This window comes from Pempheris klunzingeri, chromosome 17, assembly GCF_042242105.1.
Source record: "Pempheris klunzingeri isolate RE-2024b chromosome 17, fPemKlu1.hap1, whole genome shotgun sequence".
Taxonomy (NCBI): Eukaryota; Metazoa; Chordata; class Actinopteri; order Acropomatiformes; family Pempheridae; genus Pempheris; species Pempheris klunzingeri.
This window is the reverse complement of record NC_092028.1, coordinates 20,237,125-20,261,550: the sequence shown is the minus strand read 5'-3', so window position 1 is coordinate 20,261,550 and position 24,426 is coordinate 20,237,125. Positions and strand designations below refer to the sequence as shown.

At 40.7% G+C, this 24,426-nt stretch overlaps 5 protein-coding genes across 7 annotated transcripts; 2 read left to right on the top strand and 3 right to left on the bottom strand.

Moving 5' to 3' along the window:
* Positions 1-5: 5 nt before the first annotated feature.
* On the bottom strand, positions 6-11,524 carry nprl3 (NPR3-like, GATOR1 complex subunit). Of its 3 annotated transcripts, XM_070848164.1 has the most exons (14): positions 11,260-11,524; positions 10,720-10,789; positions 8,643-8,681; positions 7,766-7,898; positions 7,351-7,425; positions 6,271-6,424; positions 6,054-6,135; positions 5,800-5,937; positions 4,639-4,795; positions 4,000-4,106; positions 3,269-3,398; positions 2,322-2,511; positions 1,648-1,840; positions 6-680 (listed from the first exon to the last, which is right to left on the bottom strand). In XM_070848164.1, the coding sequence occupies exons 1-14, from the start codon at positions 11,456-11,458 to the stop codon at positions 515-517; spliced, it is 1,833 nt and encodes a 610-aa protein (XP_070704265.1). In that variant the 5' UTR covers positions 11,459-11,524; the 3' UTR covers positions 6-514. The 3 variants fall into 3 exon arrangements, with proteins under 3 accessions (XP_070704265.1, XP_070704266.1, XP_070704264.1); XM_070848165.1 differs by lacking the exon at positions 8,643-8,681; XM_070848163.1 differs by lacking the exons at positions 10,720-10,789; positions 11,260-11,524 and having other exon boundaries at positions 7,766-8,921.
* A 1,377-nt stretch (positions 11,525-12,901) lies between these two features.
* LOC139216211 (hemoglobin embryonic subunit alpha-like) lies at positions 12,902-14,224 on the bottom strand. Its single transcript, XM_070847282.1, has 3 exons — positions 14,067-14,224; positions 13,773-13,980; positions 12,902-13,107 (listed from the first exon to the last, which is right to left on the bottom strand). The coding sequence occupies exons 1-3, from the start codon at positions 14,159-14,161 to the stop codon at positions 12,979-12,981; spliced, it is 432 nt and encodes a 143-aa protein (XP_070703383.1). The 5' UTR covers positions 14,162-14,224; the 3' UTR covers positions 12,902-12,978.
* Positions 14,225-18,635: 4,411 nt separating this feature from the next.
* Positions 18,636-19,430, top strand: LOC139216214 (hemoglobin subunit beta-2). The gene is made up of 3 exons (XM_070847287.1): positions 18,636-18,788; positions 18,891-19,113; positions 19,211-19,430. Exons 1-3 carry the CDS (start codon positions 18,697-18,699, stop codon positions 19,337-19,339), a joined length of 444 nt encoding a protein of 147 aa, XP_070703388.1. The 5' UTR covers positions 18,636-18,696; the 3' UTR covers positions 19,340-19,430.
* A 1,313-nt stretch (positions 19,431-20,743) lies between these two features.
* LOC139216364 (hemoglobin embryonic subunit alpha-like) lies at positions 20,744-21,503 on the bottom strand. The gene is made up of 3 exons (XM_070847457.1): positions 21,346-21,503; positions 21,052-21,259; positions 20,744-20,947 (listed from the first exon to the last, which is right to left on the bottom strand). Exons 1-3 carry the CDS (start codon positions 21,441-21,443, stop codon positions 20,819-20,821), a joined length of 435 nt encoding a protein of 144 aa, XP_070703558.1. The 5' UTR covers positions 21,444-21,503; the 3' UTR covers positions 20,744-20,818.
* Positions 21,504-23,036: 1,533 nt separating this feature from the next.
* Positions 23,037-23,832, top strand: LOC139216196 (hemoglobin subunit beta-2-like). Its single transcript, XM_070847264.1, has 3 exons — positions 23,037-23,190; positions 23,293-23,515; positions 23,613-23,832. Exons 1-3 carry the CDS (start codon positions 23,099-23,101, stop codon positions 23,739-23,741), a joined length of 444 nt encoding a protein of 147 aa, XP_070703365.1. The 5' UTR covers positions 23,037-23,098; the 3' UTR covers positions 23,742-23,832.
* Positions 23,833-24,426: the final 594 nt, after the last annotated feature.

The window sequence follows — 24,426 nt, the reverse complement described above, 5'->3', positions numbered from 1 at the left end:
CTTCCATCTGTGGTTTTTAATAAACATTCATACTTGGGAAATTCTCCTCTCAGTGATTTCACAGATGTTTGGAACGCTCTGCTTCTCTCAAAGCAAAAACAGCCCGTCTGATGTTTAGAGTCTTCCCTTTCTTGCTGTCTCTCTCTCCCACCTCTGGGATTCCTGAGGCGAGGTAGCTGGAGGTCTGGAATGATCATTACTCACTGTGCCCCTCCGTGGTCAGAACAGATGATCTAACACATCTGGGACAGGGGAAGGTGAAGTTTAACCCCTGTCAATCTTTCCAGTATTCTCAGCAAACAGTTCAGGCGTTTCTGTTATGTACAAAATAATTTAATATTGTAAACAAGCATTGGCTCATAAAGGAAAAACTCTACATTTTGTAAATCTGCACACATTAATGCAATCACGGTATCACTTCATTTTAAAAGCACATTGCTGAGCGATAGCACTTGGCTGTGGGCACAGTTATTATCTTTTCCCGTTGGTGAGAGCTGATACAGTCTCTGTGCCATTACTCCATGGGTGACTGAAAGATTGAAATAATGGGATCCTCGTGGTTGGTCACCACAAGGACACTGCGGAACTTGTCAAAGAGTGTCTTGAGCTGCGAGCGCCTCATGTTCTCATTGTACATAATCTCTTCCAGGTGGTGATGTCCTCGGAAATAGTGAAGCAGCCTGGAAGCAGTCAACATAACAGGCAGAGAAATGGGTTGAGAGCTGGAGTTTCACTGAGTCATTACCTGCGTAAATCAACCGTGAGAAAGGACGTTTGCAGCTCTGATGACATAAGTCATTAGTGTGAAGTGGGCAGCACACAACGCTGTTTACCAGATTGATAAGCTTTTAGACATTTTCTATTGGCAAATTATCTTGACACACAAGCCAGTTAAATTTCCTATGAATGCAATTAAAATAACTTGATTTTCCCAACTAATGCACAAAGATCTTCTTATTTCCTAAGAGACACAGCATAAACACTGATTTATAACATCATGAGTCAGTCACTAAAACTTAACCCAGCTGTTAAGGCGCCTTCAGACTGTTCGACATCCGCAATCATGTAAGTTTATTGCAGGTCACACCGCACAAAATAAAAGGTTTAATACAATCTCGGTCGCCATTGATGTCAGACTGTATGATATCAATTTGAGGCGTGTCAGATTGTGGGATGAGTGTGTGGTGTTTTGTAACGCTGTGATGTAAACAGAAAAAAGCACATGAGAGATCAGCTCACTCCATGTTTTAAAAAACAACAGCTTTGGCCATAGTCTTCTGTCCCACAATCTTTTTCCCTAAACTAAATTCAAAAACATCATCTTCTGCATCAGTTCATGTCGTATTCTGACTGCTTGGTTTGCAGACATGAGTCCTATTAGCAGACACATTGTGAGAATTTGGTCACCGGCTGTCTTTGGTTGCCAAAACTTCAAATTAGCCATCAGTGGACGCGTCTCACAGTGTAATCTAGGACCACTGCATCCAACTGCCGACTGCAGATGAAGATTTTACCATGTTTCTCTCACTACCGTCGACACACAGTGTAAAGGGGCCTTTAATCTGACTGACAGTTGCGCACATTTAATTCACTGACAAATGGAGCACAGAATACACACCAGGCTCCTGTTATAGGCAGATTAATTACCTGGCAAACATCCGTAGATCTTCTTGGTTTTGTGCAGCAGGGATGTTAAGAATAACCTGCCTCTCGTGCTCTGACAGGCTGGCAAGCAGCGTCTCTGTCATCCTCTTGTTGAGCGGAGAGTCCCCACCAGGCAGTAGCTCAGCACTGGAGTTGTCCATACTGGGACTGGTGAGGGTCATGTCGTCACTGCTGGCTATATATACAGGAAGGAGACAGATCATTGATTATCTATTACCAGTACGACCCTGTTGTATCTCTCAGCCGCATACCTGAGCAGCGTGTGTGCATCGTAGAACCTGCCTGCGCTAAAAGGCTTTTAATTTGAATCCAATGCAGGAATTGTTGAGTTTAAAAAAAATAGACCATTTTAATGTCTGTGACATATTCTACATACATTAAAACTGTAGTGAACGGTGTCATGTTGGTGGTATGATGTCAATATGAGCCTCAACAGATCCTTCTCATTGGCTCTGTTTGCTGTGAACCGCATGTGCCAGAATAAACAGGCGAGATGCTGAATCTTGGCTGAGCTGCAACTGAGCCGTGCTCCTCACAAGGGTTGTGTAGCTGCTGATAAAAAGCAACAGGTTCGACGTCGCACAGGCGCCGCTCAGGTGGGTGGTGTGTCCAGGCTGCAAGAGCTGGGTAGAGGAGAGAGCTGAGTGAGGACATACTTGGGGAGCCAAAGCTGAGCGCGCTAGGGGTGCTGAGACTGCGACCTCCTACTCGGGCTGCCAGTGGAGGGTCCTCATCCCTCAACCCGGGCTCATCCTCACTGGGCGGTACCAGCAGGCAGACGTAAGTGTGCAGCTGTATGAGCAGGCGGCGCTGGAGCATCCACACCACCATCTGGATCAGCTGGGCCTGGTCATGAGCAGAGCAGCAAACTGCATCACAGCTGAGTACAGAATTAACAGCGAACAAGTGACGCTCGTGATCACGCTCACGTGCAAAGCAGGACAAATATATTTTAAATCAGCCATGGGTACCATACAAGCTCAAAATAGAGCCAAAAGAAAAAGCCACGACTCTGATCTTGTTCTCATGAAAAATGGAGGCTGCAGGCGCTGGAGCTGATGTCCTTCTGCCATTTATAATTCATCACCAACGTACAAGCAGCTCTGCCAAAACAAGATGGGTCGGAGAACAGCAGATGGTTCTGCTCTTACAATGCAGTATCTAAATTTACAGAAATAGACCTATTTATATTAGAGATTTACGACCGAACCTTAAAAGGGACAGTTTGGATGATTTCAGGTGGGGTTGTAAGTCATTTTACCTGGTAGAAAACAGGGGCTGCTGGTCCACCGAACCCTCGGTTAGATAGTTTGAGTTATTTTGTGAGTTTTATATGGTTAGTTTGGACCCAAACAAATAGCTTCAGTTCCTCATCCACAAGTCTGTCTGATGGCAATGCAAAGCTGAGAAAATATTCTAAATATGGTGTAAGTAACTATAAGTGAGAGGGTCATTCATAATATTGCTATCTTTTATTTCATTTTCTATATAGAGAAATATTTTAAGAAATATTTGATACTAATTACTAGCTGGCTTACAGTATATGTGTAGTGAATGTGGAGCAGCGCGGTTATTAGCTGTGTATTTGTATTTGCAGTCTTACCTCCTGTGCAGGAGCTTCCAGGGGGTTTCTGAACTCGGCCAGTGAGACAGGCAGCGAGAACTTGGCTAACATGGAGGGCAGGTCATGACCAGGAAACTGCTGGGCAAAGTGCTCAGCCAATGGTGAGTATCTGTCCAGAGAGAGAGCTTTTCCATTAACACAGCTTTTTTTTTTAAAGACTAATTTTCCACAATGTAAAGGAAAAACTATGACAAGTGCTGTAAATGGCCTGAATCAGTTCTTTAACAGCAAAGGCTTTGAAATCTGTATTTAATAACAGAACACATGTGTTTTTAAGACCTGTGTATGGATGAGTGCTCAGCAATGTTACGGTTCATTAGCTCTACAGTAATCAGTACACCGTTTGGCTCTGTGTTTACATCAATGATTCCTGGTGCTCAAACGCAGTCAAAGTTGACAGAGTTTTCAAAATGCTGAACTTTAAATGTGAAGATGAAGACCATATTGTCAGCACCATCTTGTTCCTGCTGTTTACATTCAAGGCACAAAATCAAAAATAGCACAGCAGAATTCTTTCCTGGGTGTCTACATGTATAAGTATGCACATGTACATAGATAACTGTTTATATATTGGGTTATTCTTTTTAATTTTATGTTCTATAAACATGAAGGGACCATGAAGTTGGACTACAACTATCATTTCTTTGTGCAATGCTGTGCTGTAAAATGACAAATAATGACCTCGATACTTCGATATCATGAACACTCACAGGCAGATGTTGGCATGAGGAGACAGCATGTAGACATTGTTCTCACATAGCGGGTATATGATGATCGCTTTGCCCCAATAAACCAAGTGAGCAGCAATCTGAAAGATCTGAGAAGGAAAAAATAGTTGCAAATAATCTACAATAAGTGATATGAAATGAGACGGTCTACACTACAAAGTGCTTTGCAAATGAAAACCAACTGTAGAAGGAAGATACAAGAACTTCTTGCATCACTCACACTTTTGCAGTCTAAGATTTGCCTAAAATGAACACATGTTGTCCACTAGAGGGCAGTAAACAACAACACAGTAACCTCTGTGGTAACTGTAACTTTCCAGACATACAATATGATATCATTCTTATTGTTGGACTTTTTGCACCTTTTTCCATTTCTATCAGTTTTGTTACATAAAGCTAATCAAGATCTAGATCCATCGCCTGTATTGCACATTTATAACCCAGGTATATTACATCTAAATAAAAGGTTGCAATTGCTGAATGAGCTTAATAAATGTATGCAGTACTATTTTCTGATTACGAAAAAGTGCTTCAAATTAGAAGATAAATGTCCTTTGAGAGCAGAGAATGTCTTGTGCGGTTCAGCGGTGATGCAGGTGATGCGATGTGACTGTTTCGCACCTGAAGTAAGGCCAGGTCGGCGTCCTGCGCGAGCTGCTGCAGGTTTTTCACAGCTGAGCAGGTTTTGATGAGGCGCACCATCGCGGGCGAGCAGTCCAGAGGAAGCTGGCTCATCAGTGCCTTCTCGCTTTCCAGCAGCAGCAGGGCATGATAGGGTCTGCAGGATCAGACAACATGTAGTTAAAGCCTAAAGAATCTCAATAGAAGGAATCAGCTTTATTCATGTACAGAGCAACTATGTTGTATCTGAGAGCTCAAACTGTCTGATTAGTTAAAATAAAATGTTTTTTTCTACACAGCTATTACAATTAGAAGACAGAATCAAAAGCAGAGGTAGAAGTTGATCACGATTCTGATGTAAGCATGCTGAAGCAACAATAGGTGGCAGTATGGATCACAGAAAACGTAACTCCGTTTCTACATGTGCTCTAAATAGTGAGTTCATACTGAAGCTCATACATTTATTATCAGCTGTTAAAGACTCTACAGTCTCTACAGGCCGGCTGACTAAATGTGAGTGTGTGTAGTGAGGTCATGAGTTTATCACTTCGTATTGTTTTTTTTCCTCAGACAGGTCGATACAGGATGTTCAGACTCATTTTGCAGTTTGGCATGACTTCAACAAATTAACAATACGCTGCTTTAAGGTTCATTCAGAAATAAAGGAATTATGTAGAGCAACAGGATAAAAATTAGGGTAAATAGGAAATGGTCTAATTGTGTGCAAAAAAGAATGAAACTATACTAAAAACTAATAGTAAATGCTATAAATATCTTACATAGTAAATTAAAATGTGGTAATATGTGTATAATATCTGAATATCACTGTAAACATTGTATTTAAGAGGCTTTATCTGTAATAACACCTGTCAGCACTCCCTTCGTGTGTTTATGCTTTGAGAAGGATGTCATGTATCTGTGGTGGTTGTGATAGACCAGCTTAAGTGTCACAGCCCACAACTGCTGATTTGGGTGTTGCCAGAAGTTTCATTTTTAAAGTTAAACCCTCACAGAAGAGTGTAAAAGCCGGGGGTGTCTGCCCTGTTATTATTTAATTACCTGTCTGCTATACTGCTACTCAAATAAAATGTTATATTTTATAATTACAAGACATCCAAAGGCAAATAAAACAACATGCTGTACATATAAATGACAGCGCACCTTATAGCCTTAAGGCTGCACTCTAACGCCTCTGGGGGGATATGGTTGCCGCCAATCCTGTGGATCTTGTGAGGTAAACAGAAGCTGACCTCGAGCCAGTTGTTAATATGTAGTCGCACCACACCAGTTGTACAAAGGCTGCAAAAACATAAACATGTGAGTCAGCTATATGAATGAATCTATATTCTGCACGGTAAGAAAAAGGCAGATATAACAAAACAAAAAAAACGTGTAATAAGCTAAATCACACACACCTGTCATAAGCCTCCTTCAGGTCCCTGGCCAGCTTACACTTGGGAAGGATTTGTCTAAATGGGGACTGAGGGCTTCCATTCGCTTAGATCAGAAAAAACAGAGAATACTGTCAAAATATACACTTATTTGTTGTATACTGACTACACTGCTCTATAATAAATATTAAATACAGAGACGGAGCAGTGATTGCAGTCATCTGTGAGGTGTGTGTCTCACTCTCAGTCATGGTGGTGATCTCTTCCTGGACGGCCAGCATGAGTTTGGCCTCTCTGGTCAGGTACTGGCAGCGCCGCTCCTCATGCTGCAGGGCGATTGCGATGCGGCGCGACAAGTTGTGCATGCAGCTGATGACGGACGGGTCAGCATTCGCCTGCAGAGGCCGAAAACGTTTAGAAATGCCTTTCACGCTGCATTTACAACATCAGAGCTTTAATCGAGGTAAATTAGCATTTTCAGCCCGTTGACTGATAACTAACATACGCACGCTTTTAATATCTGAATGATTTTTGAGCTGCTTTATGTAAGCTAAAGATCTCAGCATCTAACACACTTACAAATACATGAAATCTTTGAAATAATATCACACATAACTCAAACTACGCTCATGCTAAATATCTAAGTATGTATATTTAATACAGAATACTTATTATTATGTTTAATTGACAGTTAGTTAACAGTTTATTAGCTTGATCTGCACCAACCATTACTTGTAATGTTATCCAATAAAATAACTCTGTAATAAATTACTCAACATATAGATTAACATGAAATAATTTAATGAAGTCCATTAAAAATGTAATAGTTCAATACTGTGAAATGAATTTAGAAGATACACTAAAATAATTGTGAAAACATATTTATTCCGTGGAAATGTTCATGGCAAAAATACCACAGTTGCTCGGCAAACACTGACAAAACATGACTGAGCACTTCTCGCCCCATCTCAGCTGTACTGGGACTTACGATGACTCAGCACAGGCAGGAAAGGTTGGGTAGCATGATTAAGCATTTTTAACTGGCCCATCCCCCCTGCTGAGTTCCCATGCTCTCTCAGATAGAGTATACTGGAATATTATCACTCACACACAGTCCTCCCATTCACTGAACACACACATTATCCAAACACACAGTCTATGTGTGTCCCACCCACAGACTGCAGACTTAATTGTGCCATCAATTAAAATAAAGGCATCAAGTTCATTCATCAGAATTACCATTTAAACACAACTTATTTCAACTGGTGGACTAAAGCAAAACAAGCGTCTCTTAAAACCTAAATGAAAAGTCTTTACATACCCTGAGTGCAAACACCACATTAAACAAGATCATCGTAGGCATTTCTCTCTTAGGTGAAGGATCTGTCTTAGAAACCTGCAAAACACGTTAAAAAAAAAAAGGTAAATCTACATCTATGAAACAGGAATGCTTGCTTTGAGAAGAAGCTCAGTTCACAACTCAATAAATCAGCCTTTATCAAACCTTTTTGTGAGTGTTGACTGAGGTCTATGATAATCTTTGTTGTTCGTTTGTGCAGCTTTTAATTCAAGCCATTTTCAAGCACATTCATGGTGTCAAAAAAATGTTACTATAAATGCAACTGTTTATTTTACCAGAAGTTCATTTAATTTAACAACCAATACACTCTAAAAACAAGCTATCTGACCTCAGGAAATATAAATAACATCTTCAAAAAAGCCAGTTTGGTCCTGACCTGAATGACGGGAGGATGCTGCAGGAGAGTAGGGTGACCCACAAATCGAACATTGTCTATCTTCAGTTCAAACTTCTTTCCACACATATCAGATTTGGTGGCGAGGATGGTGGCGAGGATGATGTCCGAGAACCTTTGAGAAGGAAGCACAGACCCGATTAGAGGAGTGTGCAGGGTGGGATGAGAGGGCACAGCACAGAAGCAGCTGGGACAATTAACAGGTGTTTGAATTAGCTCTGTTTTGATTGCATTTTTCGCATTCCTGTCTATAAGAGGGGTTGCGTTAATCAGATGCATCTGCCTGTAACTCGACAATGAGAGTACATAAACAAAAAAGCTCGTGTGGCTACTGAAGAGGAGAAAAGAGGAAGAGGCCTCCTTGCAGAGACAGTGAAGTCGCTGTATGAATGAAGAATGTGAAAGACTCATGCTGGTTTGTCTTAAGTAACTCATGCTGCAATCAAAGGGATAAAAATCAAAGCGTTAACGTCCAGAAAAAATTAAGACACACTATAAACTTACCCCACCAACACAATATGAAAAGAATGTGAAGTAGTCGTGTTGTTGTGGTTTGCATTTGTTTTGTAAAGCTATGTCTACATGCTAGAGGTAATATAATCAACGTGAATTAAAACTAATTACAATAATGAAGTATACACGTTTTCAAAAAGGCATACAGTACAGAGGAAAGCAAAACTGGAATCCCGAATTAACCAAAGCACTGATTCACTGGATCTGCTACTGATACTTTACAAGGATTTCACTGAGATTAGGGTTGGGGATCCAAATAGGACACAAAATAGGAAAAGAAGGGGATAAAAAAAGACAGGGGTGATCTAAGCAAAGAAAAGGTGGTTTAGAATGATTTTGGTCTTACCCTGCTACCAACTGTTCGTCAGTTAGTGGAGATTGTTCTCTGAAATGGGAATTGGGCCATAAAACAGAAGAAAAAAGCAAACAAAAGGGAAAATGCAACACACAGTTGGGCTGAATGCATAAAATGGACATCAAAACAACCCGAACAAACATTTGTGACGTGATGTGATGTTCAAGCAAATCGCCAACAAAGCCTTCATGGCATTAATGTTGAAAAATGTGCATTTTACAATTTGTGAGTTCAGACGGCAGCGTGAATCTGTCGTAAAGGCAACTTAAATGTTAGTATTACTCAAACAGTACCGTGAAACTACATTATGCGGTCATAGCCAGCCATTGAAATACTAAGAATCACTTTATACTTCTATATCATTGGACAACTAACTGTTAAAAATGGTGCGGGCAGGTTATATAAGATAAAAATATAACACGTATCTAATATACTTGAGTCCCAGTTTAAGCTAGAATTGATTCTAAAGTCAAATAATGTTTATGAGGCTCTGCTGTCCCACTAAAAGTTGTAAAACTGGACTACACACAATGAAAGTGAGTGAATGACAAAAAAAAAAAGATTTAGTGATTTTGTGTTTTATCTGATCACGCCTGGTGAGAGTTAACTGATTGCTCGCTTGTGGCTGCTTCTAACAGGCTTGTGATCAATTTCAACTAGCCAGTGACTGACCAGCATCACCATCCATAAAGCAGCAGCACGATGAAAAAATGAATGCTCTCGGGGGGAAACAGCAGAAAAGACTGAAGGATTCTCTGTCTGACATTTTTCATCAGCAAACAGAGAGGAGTTCAAGTGCTTTTGCCAATTCTTCTGCCGCAATCAGTGCTGCTCAGCGTGAATAACCGAGAGAAAGAAACTCTGAGTGTCACAGTTTATCTGCATTTGTAGATTTCTATTTTTTATAGTTTTTTACAACACTTGTTTGCAACACATTGCAGGTAATATTCAGCTTTTATATGGTCATCTCAATGTTTCAATCAATCAATCAATCAATCTTTATTTATATAGCGCCAAATCACAACAGCGTTATCTCAAGACGCTTTACATGAAGAGCAGGTCTAGACCAAACTCTTTAATTAGAGAGAGACCCAATGATTCATGAATTCAAAATTAAGGATTCAAGAATTCCCACATGAGCAGCATCAGATGTTATATTGAGCAACAGTGGAGGAAGAACTCCCCTTTAACGGGAAGAAACCTCAAACAGACCCAGGATCAATGTGGGCGGCTTCTGTAAGGGTCTGCGTTGGGTGGAGGTTGGACAGAGAGAGAGAGAGAGAGAGACAGAGAGAGACAGACAACACAAACAGCAACCAGCGTACTAGCAGTGACTATAGCAATGTTTACCTTTTCTGATATTGTCCATTTGTGGATATATTATAAGGCATTGTGTTCCATATCTATAATAAACCCTTTTTCTTTTTTTTTACATGCTGCATGTTTGTGCTGATTTCAGTGGTTATATTTATTCTCATGTTCTTCTGCTGGCGGGTAAACGAGCCATCCCTTCTCATTTCTTAGCTTTTGTAAAAACAAGAAGGGATGCAACGCTGCCAACATCCTAATTTGTATCTCTGACCAATTCCTGTTTGTAATCTTACCATTTTCTATGATTGTCTTGTCCCAACATGTCCGACTTATAACTTAAAAACACATTGTATGAAATCCTTTACGTAGGAACAATAAACAGCTTCTCACTACTAGAGAAGATAATAATAATAATGCAGTTCAAACAAGCGAGCATATTGAAAAAAGCAGCTCAGATGTTCATGGACATGGTGAGGTTATGGATTTAGGTTTCGAAGCACCACCCATACAGCATTTTGTTTTGTTTTTTATGTTAATTTTGAGGAGCAGCTCAACCACATGGATTAAATTCACCACTGGCCAGCTCTTCAATTGTTCTTGAAAGACACAATGAGGTTTTTGAAAAAAATAAAATAAGATCAAATGCAGCAGGGAGGAAAACAATCTCACAACCTTTAGCTGTGTGTCCACCTACAGGCAATTTCACCAAAACAAACTTACAAAGCCGGTAACGTTTAATGAAGACTAAATAAAATACCTTGAATCACCATCCTGATCTTCCAGACCATCCCCGGTTGTGTTCAGTGCATATGGACTCCGCTGTTTAGCTTGTGGACAAAAATAACAACATTAGTTCACATGATTATTGATGCCAATTAGAAAAATACACGTTGCTTTGAGATTTAAGAGCCACAACAGACAAGATGTTGACACATGTTCTGGTACTTTTTACAGTTTTCCAGCATCTGGCACCTCATTCTTTACATACTTTTAAGGCATAACTCTATTCTACTGTGTGTTTAACTAATTCCTGGACAAAATCAAAGGTACACTGACAAGGACAGTCACTTAATCACAGTTAAATCAGTGCAACAAAAGAGGAACTGTGGTCACAAGTGGATTTCCTCAACACAAACTGAAAGAAATCCCAGTCTGCTTTGAACTATGGAGCTAAAATAAATCTCCGGGCTGTTGTGTTGGACTGAATCACACTGTAACCTCTGTGTGTGTGTACACAGGTAGAAGTAAGGCACAGGTTTTCCTGAATAAACACTGAATAACTTCATGCTACGCCTACCTGAGAGAGAAGACGGACAGTCGGCCACTCTCTGGAAAGGATACCGGAACAGGAGTTTGTTCCCTCGGCTGCCAGAGCTAACCAGTATGACGCTAATGGGACTTGTTTTATCTCCAGTTTTGTAAACGTTATTCTGTGGCTGACTGTACATGGATTTTCGGTATCCATCTGGTAGCCCGGCTGACGGGTTAAACATCATGTTAGCATCCTAGCTAACTTCGCGTTAGCTGCGACACAATAAAGTCGGTCGCGAGCTGTCCGTTAGCTACGACCAAGCCGTGAAAGGTAGCGTGTAGCAGGAGATGCTGGTGTTAAGGTGTGCCATACACAAACACCGACTGAATTACAGGCGAAATGGGTTTAATTAGGAAGCCTGGACACCAGGAATTCCCTACCGCTCATCCGTGTACTGTTGCGATTGTTTTGTGTCACATTGAAAAACGTCCGGCTGGAACAGAGAGCACGGAAATAAGGTTCCCCCTTATCTATCTATCTATCTATCTATCTATCTATCTATCTATCTATCTATCTATCTATCTATCTATCTATCTATCTATCTATCTATTCAACTTAATGATTATTGATCAAATCAAGCAACATTAAAAGCAACGTGTTGCCTAAAACAAGGTTTCATAAAGGCATTTACAAAAACAATCACAGTCGTGTGATTTTAAGATATGATTCAATCTGACAACAAATTACTAATTATTATTATGTATTTGGCAGCTCTGCACATCGTCTACATTTAAATGTGCTCTCTTGGTTTATATTTCATCTCATCTAAAGGACAGTGATGACTAACGTCCAATAAATAGTGTCCATGTTTCATTATATCCGCTAGGTGGCGCATTTGGGAGCTTTGAGGCTTCACACAAACCTCTTTTGGAGGTTTTTATTAAATATCCAGTGATCACACCTCTCAGCCCTGGAAACACCTGATTGGACCAGAGTCAGCTAAATATTTGGTTGCTAACTAACTACTATTTGATTATTCCTGCTTTTGCACTAGTGTTTTAATTTTAATTGAGTATCATAATAATAAAAAGTATTAGCCTGAGAAAGAAAGAGTAGTATAGGAGTAAACCTTCTGACTGCATGAGTAATATATGCTTTGTTTATGATCATGGCAGACAAGTTGCACACGTAATGCAATCAGCAATATCTATTCCCACAGCTGCAGACACAATCTGAGCAGTGCAGATTTGTCCTTTCCTTATCATTTTGGCAAATCTGAAATACCCACTGCCCTACTCTACGCAGTGTCACAATGTTAAAAAAAAGTCCAGCATTTAAACCTTTAGTTGAGTAAAAGTAAATGATAATAAACAGTATAATTCAATACATTATGGTGACGATTCTCTTTGAAATGTGGTAGTTAAGGGAGGCTAAAGTGAAAATAAAAAAGCACAGAAACCCAAAGTGCTATAAGAAGAACACCCTCATTGGGACGAAGTAAAACAAATCCATACTGGGTCAACTTTATCCCCGTAAGACATTTGTTTCTTCAGATGTACGGAAACCCTTTATTCCAGTTTTAATTTAATCTTAATTCCACTAAATGTGTACTGTTGACTTCACTTGAAACCACTTTAATCTACTACTCAGAAACCCACTCCATCTCACAAACCAAAACACACAACAGTTTCACTGCATTTGATCTTTAATTCAAATTCAGGCTGACAGAGAAGCTCATGCTGCTGTCTGCTCCTGTCCCACAGCTTATCTGTACTTGTCAGACAGGGCACGAGCCAGGGCAGCCAGGAACTTGTCCATAGCCACGTGGACCTCAGGGGTGAAGTCGACGGGGAACATGATGGCCATGACCACAAGAATGTTGTGAGAAATAATCTGTGGAAAGAAGATAATGAGGATTAACCCAATCGTCAGTCCTTAGGAAAGTGTTTTTCCGTCTGAATCTCAGTTTAACCTTTTATGTTGGCCTTAACACTCCAGGCAAGGACATCATGTTTTCATGCTCTGGTCGATTTTGAGATTTGAGAACGCGCCAAGTGGAAAGAAAACATCCAAATGCACATTTACACGTTTATTTTACTACACTCTGCCTCTTTGTGTCTGCAGTTTCTCCCAAATTAAACCCTGTAAAGGTTGTTTTCTCATTCTCTGAGCCAGAAATCTCCACTTACACAGCACCAAGCATTCCAGTTTTATTCCTGTATCTGTATTATGAAGGTTTCTACTGAGGGTTTTGTCTATATATCATTTACAGCCTGGTTTACATCACATTTTATTCCTAAAGACATGATGAAAATTGTTTTCTTATGGCTTTTGTTACAGTAGTATTCTCTGATTTATAGTGTGACAAAAAAAATCTCTATTCTATCTAATCTCTAATATCTCAGCAACATGAGTTTGTGAACATTAGTATTCAATTCGATTCGATGTCTTAATGTAAGTCAGCTTGTTTTAACCCTGTTCACCTGCTGAGTTGCCCTTATTTCCATTATACCAAATGTGCCCAAACCTTCACCATGGCACAGGTGATGATCATCTACCTTGAAGTTGGCAGGGTCCACACGCAGGGTGAAGGCGTGCAGCTCGCTGAGACTCAGCAGACCTGATGTCAGGTTGTCGATTTTGGTCACAGCATCTGCCACTCCGGACATCACGGTCATCCCGTGCTTCTTAGCCATGGGAGAGGTGGGGCTCTGGTCCTTCCAGTGGGCGAAGTAGGTCTTGGTCTGCGGATACACGATCAGCATCCTGGCCAACAACATGTAGATACATGAGTGGGTGCATGTGCAGAGAAATCAAGCAGGTTAAAAGCGTCAGGTTTGGGTCATATTTACCTGGACAGAGCATCAGCACCGATGTCTCCTGCCCTTCCAGACACTTTGGACCAAAAGGCCTTGACTACCTTCTTGTCCTTCTCAGTGAGGCTCATCTTGGATGTCGATTATTTGCTTGGAGCAATAAGTCGCGGTCAGCCCACACCGTGCTTGTTTTTATACACAAAATGTGAGCATGGGCACACCCGAGCCTCCTCCGAGATATGGCTGCGTGGCATTTGGATTAACTCCAAATGATATGCTGCAGCTTGCATGAGATAAACACTCACACACAAATAAAAAAAAAAAAAAAAAAAAACCCTGTCCTGATGGCTCTGAAGACTCATTTGACCAAACCACATGTTAGTCATGAGTCATTTTCAATTTTTTTTCACCCTTAAAGACATAAAAAGCTATTTAAAAAAATCTAAAGCACAACTTTCCAATGACAGCCACTGAAAATGATGGACTGAAGCTTGTAAGGTCAAGAAGACCACAGTTAATTAATCAATTTGCCAAAAGAAGAATTAAGCCCCTGTGTGGGGTCACCTGCTTCAGATTTGTGGAAACTGGACAATCTTCAGAATCAGAATCAGGTTTATTGTCATTATACGGCAAAGTTCCGTCTGACCTCTCCCATATGAAATATACAAACAATAAACAGAGATATAAAAATAGGCAAAAGAAATACACAATTATCAAAAATAACAGAGTTAACACGACCCTGAAGTGGCACAGGACTTAAAATGAATCACATCTAAAAGACTTTGTTTCAGTGATGACTTTTTCTACTATTCCCGAAATAAAAGCTTGTCATGGTTTCGTTCTCTACAGCACATCACCAAAATAAGCTCATGTAGAAGTAAATCAAAATGATCTAAATTTATAGACCAAGCATGGAGAACTTACGGGCATAAGGGGAGTTTAACCTACAAGGTGAGAACAGCTTTGACAGTCCAGGCGTACTGATTTGAAATCCAGGCTCAACAATAAATTAGTATTAAAAGGACTTGATTATCAGTGAGCACAAGACTGAGGTCATTCATGGTGGACATTTGCCAACAATTAGTCAGCTTATCGAGGGGAACCTTCAGAAGGGTGGATCCGCTCAGAGGGGCAACACTTTCACTTGGGGTTGAAGTTAATTCACTCACTTTTAATTTAATTACGTTCAGAGTTCTTTAACCCTCCTGTTTTGTTTTTTTCGTGTTAATTAGTTTCACCTATCACAGCCGAATACAAACCCATAATAATAATAAGATACATATATTATCATCCAAGTTGTGTTCGATCTGTTTATCAGCTGAAGTTCTTGTGAACATGAAAAGTTTTGAACTTCTATTTGCTGTTGTAGCCAAGAGTTACAAGACAGAAACACGGAAGCTCTGCCACCTGAGCTGAACTCCCACTCTTGGGTGCCTCCATAGGCACCCCACACGCACCCACCTTTCACCCCTTTCCTTCAAAATAAAAGCCCCCAGATCCACACACTCCTTAACCGACAGAAATATAAATTCACTCAAAGCTTTTTACAGAGAGGTAACTCCATAGAAATAGGTTACACTGTTTATGGCCTCATTGACCTGAACTCAAATGAATTGTTTTTGAGTTTGAGTTAAAATATGAATGAATGGATTATTTCGACTAAAACAAACACTACATTTAAACGTACTGTGCTATTTATCACAGGCGACACTGTGTCATTATTAAGTTTAACAAGGACATTCAGATTTATAAGTATTACCACAAAACAGCATCTGCTGTGTTCCTGGTAAAAAAAATAATTTATGTTGTCCTCTACTTCTAATACTTCGTCATTGTCACGTCACAGAATTGAGCGTCATAAAAACAAGACAACGTTCTACATTGTTTGGGAGAATTCCAGCCGGCGTGGGTCCCTCTGCGTCGTGACGTCATGACAGCAACATTCCAACGCTCTGCTTGGTCCCAGTTCTACTGAAGTCAGTGGGACAACATGGAGTATCAGCGTGGTGAAGAAACACTCAGACCAATTCTCCAAATGTGCGCATTTATTTATTCATTGCATAATAACATTGTTACATATAACTTGTTGTTTTACGTGAATATGAATATTCAGAATATATCAGCTTGAAAATTGTAACCAAATTTTTTATTTTCTTCCTGATGATGATTCCACAAATCCAAATGACTCCCATCTGTAATACTGTCCCGGTGGGACACTTGGGCTGAGGCCTATTTAGTGATTCACACTCAGGCTGGTCACCGCCTCACTACCAGCTGATTGGGCTCAGTAAACTGGGCGTGAAACGTGAAACGCCCACAGTCAGGAAACACCACAGAGAGGTTAGTGCAACAGATGACCTCACACCTCTGCCAGGTGAAATAGAAAATCTACCCACCAACCCTGCCTGTTCATTTTCAGCAGCTATCCTCTCAGAATTCCGTGTAACAGCAAGAGCAGTTTCTAGGAATAACCCACTAATTCTCGCTGTTCTTTTCTGCATTAGACCGTCCACCCTCCACTGAAGCGCCCTCTGCTGGTGGTGTCACATGAACTTGATCGTGGGGCACGTGTATTGTCTGTGCAGCTGTAAACACCAAAGCCTATAACACTTCTCACACTCACACCCTCACCTAATCTGGGAGGTGCAGACACTCTGACCAACCAAACACCGATCTGTCTCCACAGGGAGGGGGTCAGCATCTGTCAACGCTGCCAAAGTTTTGGCTTTTTGTCAAAAGAGTTCTGTGATCACAGGCGTCTTTCGGAATATCTGAGACTGCACCGCCTCTCAGACCAGGAGGCCTCTGATTGGACGAGCTGTGCCGCTAATTTACATCGAGAATTTCGCAGCTATAAGTAGTTTGACAGGATTTAGAAAATACCACCCACAAAGCCAGCTGATGAAGCCTGAACGTCTTAATGCATACAGCCTAATAACCCAGCACCACGAGCAGGACTGTAGATCTGTAGATTTCACCTAAATGTATATCTTTAAAGGCAGTTTTCTCAAAATAAGGTTTTTAGACTCTGAGCCACAAATCTCCAGCATGACTTACAAACATGAGACTTTCCAGTTTTGTTCCCATCTATACTATCTATATGTTATTTAACATTGTACTCCCCAGTCATGCTGCATGCATGACTGGATCCTGACAACTTTAAGGGTAACAAAAAAAACATGTGAAGAGATTGTTGCTGTTAATAAGAGTGAGATATAAGAGTGTGCAGTCACTTTTACCTCCCACTACATGTGAATGAAAACAATAAGCCTCAAATACACTGTTGCCCATAAAGTTGGACTAAGATGTTTTTTTTACCTCTTCTCATGAAATGATTGTGACAATGAGATTTATTCTTGATAAATAAAGTGTTTATCTTCTCAACTCTGTTGATCAAACTCTTCCAAACATATCACAGTGAAACTTAAACCAGAATTAACTGTGTATTCAGGCTTTAACAAAATTGGGGGTATTGAACAATTATTCCAACTTTATGGGCAACAGTGTAGAAATGAATGAATACAGCATAAAAGTATTGAACTGTGATGTTGAATCAAAGTGTTTAATCTCCTCCTCCTTTAATAAAAGAACACTTGAGTCCCAGTTTTAAAAAGATGCTTGAACAATGTCAACAACACTTTCAATCTGTAGGAGCTTCTATAATAATAAAATTAGTTCTTTCATCTGATTTTCAGTCTTGTCTGTTTTATTAGAACATTTTGATTCTGTTTAAACTGTAGATTAATATACATAACAGGCACTTTCTCTTTTGATTAACACAAATAAAACTCATATGAATGTTCACTTATTGGACCACATCACCCTGTCACTGCATTCATCTGCAGCCTTTAATTGTAAGATATTTCTTTTATATGCTGTTTGATCTGCGTGTGATCAATGTATCGTTATGGAGAAGATCTTTTAATTTAAAAAAAATATACATTTATTATAAACACCACATTTTCAGTGTCTCTCGCTCACACATACAGCTGTCTGTGGTGCACAGGTCCAAGCATGTATTTCACTTTATCTTTTCGTTTTCATAAGATATTTCCTATTTGACGTATTGTGCGAGTGACAAGAAAGACTAGAACATAGAACAAAGAACACATTGGACACAATCAGCAGAAGAACACAGCACTGAAAATAAGCAATGTTTGAAGAAAAGTTCATCAAAGATCCACTCCTCAAGTAGCTTATCTTCACTTATTGTTGTTACAGAGACAATAATGTATTAGAAGTCACAGACTGCAGGAGGGAATGTGCTGTAAAAACGGTGTAAAACCTCGGATTGAAGCGCCCCCTCCGGTGTGAAGCTGGTTTGGAGGTCATACTGCACCACCACTGTCTGTGAAGTTATAAAAAAACAAAGCCTGTAAGATCTCCTAAAGTCATGCAGCCCCATTCTCATCTCAGCCTGCACCTTTGGGTCTGACACTGGAGATAATAGTGCTGAACCACCACAACTAAACCCGTTTCTATTTTTGTCTCAGAAACAATCTAGAAGGTGCAGATATCCTTATCTGCGCTCCAGATCCACGAGCATTTGTCCAACCCACCGCCCACCCCGGGTTTGGGAGGGGTGCAGGGTTGCTTTAAAAGCCGCATCTGGCACCGGTGAGGACAGGATTTACTGACAAGAGCAAGGAAATCTACAGCCGTCAAAATGGTCGAGTGGACAGACTTCGAGCGCGCCACCATCAAGGACATCTTCGCCAAGCTGGACTATGATCTCGTGGGGCCCGCAACCCTCTCCAGGTACGATGCTGGGTTTACTATGGGTGGACTGAATGCACACATGTTTATTCTAATGGCTCACAGCTCTCGTGTCTTAATCTGACTCGTAACGTGTCTCCTCAGGTGTCTGGTGGTCTACCCCTGGACTCAGAGGTACTTCGGCAACTTTGGAAACCTCTACAACGCAGCTGCGATCATTGCCAACCCGCTGGTTGCAAAGCACGGAACAACCATCCTGCACGGTCTGGACCGGGCCATGAACAACATGGACAACATCAAGGACACCTACGCAGAGCTGAGCGTGCTGCACTCCGAGAAACTGCACGTGGATCCTGACAACTTCAAGGTAAAGTTCATAAAAGTGTTTTCTCCACACTGTCTGAGAATCCCCTGAAAGGAGTCGCCTTAATCTTAATGTTTCCTTGATGCTCGTTGTGCTGCAGCTGCTGTCTGACTGCCTGACCATCGTGGTCGCCGGTCAGATGGGCTCAGACTTCACCGGTGAAGTCCAGGCAGCTTTCCAGAAGTTCCTGGCCGTGGTGGTGTCCTCCCTGGGAAGGCAGTACCACTAGAGACCTGCAGCAGAAGACCATCACATCATTTGTTTGAAGGCTCTTTGTTTTTGTCTCAAACGCAAATAAAAGAACATGCAAATCAAACAAACTCTCTGTGTGTAGCCTTTGTACTGAAGAGTCCGTGAAGAGTCTCAATATTAGTGAAACCTCTTCTGACTGTGTGAGCTCACATGGCAGTAAAGTGTTGAAAGCTGGATACCAAATTTATCATTTAAATATATATATATATATAGAATAAATCAATAAGGTATAATTCCCATAATATGATACAACACTCTATTATATCACTACTTTTGCTAGTGATAATAAGACGTTACTTTCATTTGTCATAAAAGATTGTCTATAAAACAAAACAAAAAATACTAATATGTGGTTATACTAAAAAAAAATATGGGTTATGTCATGTTTTAAGAAAATATAGTAACAAAAAAAATTATATATAATAATAATAATAATAATAATAATAATTCTTATTATTATTATTATGGTGCAAGCCGAATTATAATACCAATACCATTACTTCTACAATGATAATAATAATCTATATAAATGTGTAGAATAAATGTGTTTAATAAATATGTTGTGCTCACACTTTGCTTGTTTGAAATTTTAATACCATTAGTGGTGTTGAACAGTGTTAAACTGTATGAATCATTAACCTGCTGAAACTGAATTAAAGGCAAGTTGTAATGTGTTTTTATTCCAAACAATTAATTAAATAATGGAAATCATTGAAAAAATGTGATTTTAAAAAAAAGGAAAGTTGGCTGTGGACCACACTGTTTATTTCAGTGTGTTTATCCCCTGTAAAGTATCTAACATATATTATATTCTAGGTAGAAAATACTGTTGTTATTGACTGAAAATGAAACATATGATCTGGGTGCAATATCACAGTTAAAACTCAGATTTTTTTCCAATGGTGTAATTTCTTATCCAGATGATGTCCTATTTACAAAAAGTCTGAAATTACAAAATATAAATAAATATAATGTTTTTTTCCTTTTGAATGTATTCAGAGGTCGTAAACATGATGTCAGAGTCACTTTTCATCACTTTTCCACTGTTTTTAATGATGAAAATGAAAGCTCGACGCTTAGTATTTCATTTTTTTTATTTTTTTCTTGAAGGGATTTTGCCAAAATATTGGACATTTAGTCGAGTTTGAGACCCTCAATGTCACCTGTTCATGGAAAACCGAATTGCAAACAGGATTTCTTGGTTATTTGAAGTGTTGAATTATGTCCTAACATAGTAAAACACCTCATTTTCACAACTAAACTGTAAAACGTGAATGTCGATCTGATATCAGTGCCTACAGATGGTTCAACAACAGCAGATTTTACTCTGGGCTGTGCTCCTTATGACACAGAATCATCACAAAAACACAAAAAACGAATGTTTTTTTTCCACATATGCGTTTATTATATGCAACAATAAGTTCATGCTGCAGTCTCCGTCATCTTCTCCTGCTGTTTATCGGTATTTCTCAGCCAGGGCCAGAGCCAGGGCAGCCAGGAACTTGTCCATAGCCACATGGACCTCAGGGGTGAAGTCAACGGGGAACATGATGGCCATGACCACAAGGATGTTGTGAGAAATGATCTGTGGAAACAAACACGAGCGCACAGATGTTAGGCCACATATGAGGAGTTTCTAGCACCCATCACACATCTGTCACAGCACCCAGAGTGTGAGGAGCAGCTCACCTTGAAGTTGGCAGGGTCCACACGCAGAGTGAAGGCGTGCAGCTCGCTGAGGTTCAGCAGACCTCCCTTCAGGTCGTCGATTTTGGTCACAGCATCTGCCACTCCGGACATCACGGTAATCCCGTGCTTCTTAGCCATGGCAGAGGTGGGGCTCTGGTCCTTCCAGTGGGCGAAGTAGGTCTTGGTCTGCGGGTACACGATCAGCATCCTGGCCAACAACATGTAGATACATGAGTGGGTGCATGTGCAGAGAAATCAAGCAGGTTAAAAGCGTCAGGTTTGGGTCATATTTACCTGGACAGAGCATCAGCACCGATGGCCTCTGCCTTTCCAGACACTTTGGACCAAAAGGCCCTGACTGCCTTCTTGTCCTTCTCAGTGAGGGTGGTCATCTTGTCGGTTTGATTGTTCGTTGGTGAATGTGTGAAGACCCTCAACCCGTGAGGGGTTTTTATGCTGGAGGCAAAGCGTGGACACACCCAGGGACCTCCCCAAGATAGGCTGCTGCACAAAGGGGTCTAGGTTGGGCTGCAGCCCCCGTCAGATAAACACAAGTGTGTTTGTGTGTAAAAACTTTAGCAAGGCCGATTGAAAAGGCTCCACTGGGAACTTTAGATTCCCTGTTAGCAGCTGGTGACAGGCTGTCACTGAAACATCTACAGTTTTAGATGTAGACTCACATACGTCAAGATCAGACAAACAAATGAATTAAAACCACATTATAATCATATTAATATGAACAGTGGTGGAAAGGAACATTTCAGGGGGAATACTGTACTTTCCACTCCAATTATCTGATAACTTAGGGGAGGAGTTAGTTTGCAGATTTCGATTATTAATACAAATCATAAATAAACTAATACATTATTATTAATTATTAGCATGTAGGTTAAGACTCCCAGCAGTTTAAGGTCATTATAATTATCTCTAACTTTTCCTGCTACAACATTGAAATAATGGAGACATGAATGCACCATTAATTACAAGTATATGATAGAATATCTATCATACTTTAAGTATATTTGTTGTTATTTGAATGAAGTTTGAATGCATGACTTCTATTATAATATTTCTTATATATCTATATGTATTTTCTTCCAGATGTTGAAGAGTAACTTGAGTATCTCAACACTGTTTTGTTACTACTTTTACTTGAGTGACAGATCCGAGAGATCCACACTCTGACTTTTATGACCCAGAAAACACCCACTATGACCTGATGTCTGCAGGGTGACACCCACCCACGTCAGCCCCACGTGCTCCACGAGGCCAGCAGGAGAGGCAGTGACATGAAGGAGGAGGGCTGCACCAACACACGGGCTCTGTTTCATGAGGAAAACCTAAATGTTGCTGCTGCTCTTCTTCTTCTGAGCCTGATCCCTGCCTCGGTGGCTGCTCCCATGTGTGAAACTGAAATGCCATTAAAAAGTTGTCCTTCAGTGTTGAAGAGTAGAATTGCTCATCACATAAAACAGCGGATCTAATCAGATTATTGACCAATGTGATCATTAAATGTTCTGCGGTGTCGCTGTCCAGGGTGCTGATCCCGGGACATGTGGGAGCTCTCCGAGGACCTAATGTTCACGGTTGGCTTTGGGAAACTCTGCTGCTATTGTGTTATTGTGTCTGTTTCTGGGAAACAAACGGGCCTTTTGCTGTGATCTTGGTCACCTGTGCGCACACACCAGGCTGCGTCCCTCTGCCAGGCCTGGAATCTGCGCTTGTGTGACCACAGATGCGTCCACAAGGGGGAATAAGCCTCTGTAAATATTATAACCACTTCTTTAAGCACACTTGGACTCTGCATTAAGTAATTTTGTGCAAATCATCGAGGGTGAGGGCGTTGTCGTGCCCACTTGGCATGCATTTCTTGTATATCTGAGACAATCTGAGGGGCGCAGATGGACCCTTCTCTTATCGCTGCTATGGCTCACCGCCCGTCCAATCCCCGGCCACTGGCAGGACGAGAGGTTGCTTTAAAAGTTGCGTCTGTCGCAGTTGAACACAGGATCTACTGAAATACACAGGAGAATCTACAGCCGCCAAAATGGTCGAGTGGACAGACTTCGAGCGCGCCACCATCAAGGACATCTTCGCCAAGCTGGACTATGATCTTGTGGGGCCCGCAACCCTCTCCAGGTACGATGCTGGGTTTATTATGGGTGGACTGAATGCACACATGTTTATTCTAATGGCTCACAGCTCTCGTGTCTTAATCTGACTCGTAACGTGTCTCCTCAGGTGTCTGGTGGTCTACCCCTGGACTCAGAGGTACTTCGGCAACTTCGGAAACCTCTACAACGCAGCTGCGATCATTGCCAATCCGCTGGTTGCAAAGCACGGAACAACCATCCTGCACGGTCTGGACCGGGCCATGAACAACATGGACAACATCAAGGACACCTACGCAGAGCTGAGCGTGCTGCACTCCGAGAAACTGCACGTGGATCCTGACAACTTCAGGGTAAAGTTCATAAAAGTGTTTTCTCCACATTGTCTGAGAATCCCCTGAAAGGAGTCGCCTTAATCTTAATGTTTCCTTGATGCTCGTTGTGCTGCAGCTGCTGTCTGACTGCCTGACCATCGTGGTCGCTGGTCAGATGGGCTCAAACTTCACCGGTGAAGTCCAGGCAGCTTTCCAGAAGTTCCTGGCCGTGGTGGTGTCCTCCCTGGGAAGGCAGTACCACTAGAGACCTGCAGCAGAAGACCATCACATCATTTGTTTAAAAGCTCTTTGTTTTTGTCTCAAGAGCAAATAAAAGAACATGCAAAGCAAACAAACTCTTCGTCTATGATTACAACCAAATAACATGACAGATAATGTATTTAGAATGAAAACACATGTATTCAAGACTGGACTTTAGACACAAGAAGTGAAAAAAAATCTTCACCTTTAAAAAAAATTAATCCCAAATGAAAAACAGAAGCTAAGGATGAAGTATGAAATGAATTAATTTAACAAACAATGTCTGGATTATACTACTGTTTATACACAGAGGAAACTGGACGGGCTGCTCATCCATCCATCCATTATTTATACTGCTTATCCATCAGGGTCGCGGGGCAGCTGGAGCCAATCCCAGCAGACTTCACCCTGAACTGGTCTCCAGCCAATCACAGGCCAGGCTGCTCATCTGTAGATATATAATGATAATAATATAATACTGTTGCCACTAAAGGCTTTTTGTTTGCCACTTGAACGTTTACCACATCTAAAGTCATAGCTTCTCTTTTAGGTAGTTAATTCCTTGTTTTCTTCAGTATAGGTAACAACACCATTCATCAACTGTAAAAAGGAAAAAAAAAATCATATTTGAAATCATATTTTTCTAATTCCCATTTGTCTTATAATAATATTATTATTATTTTTAATTT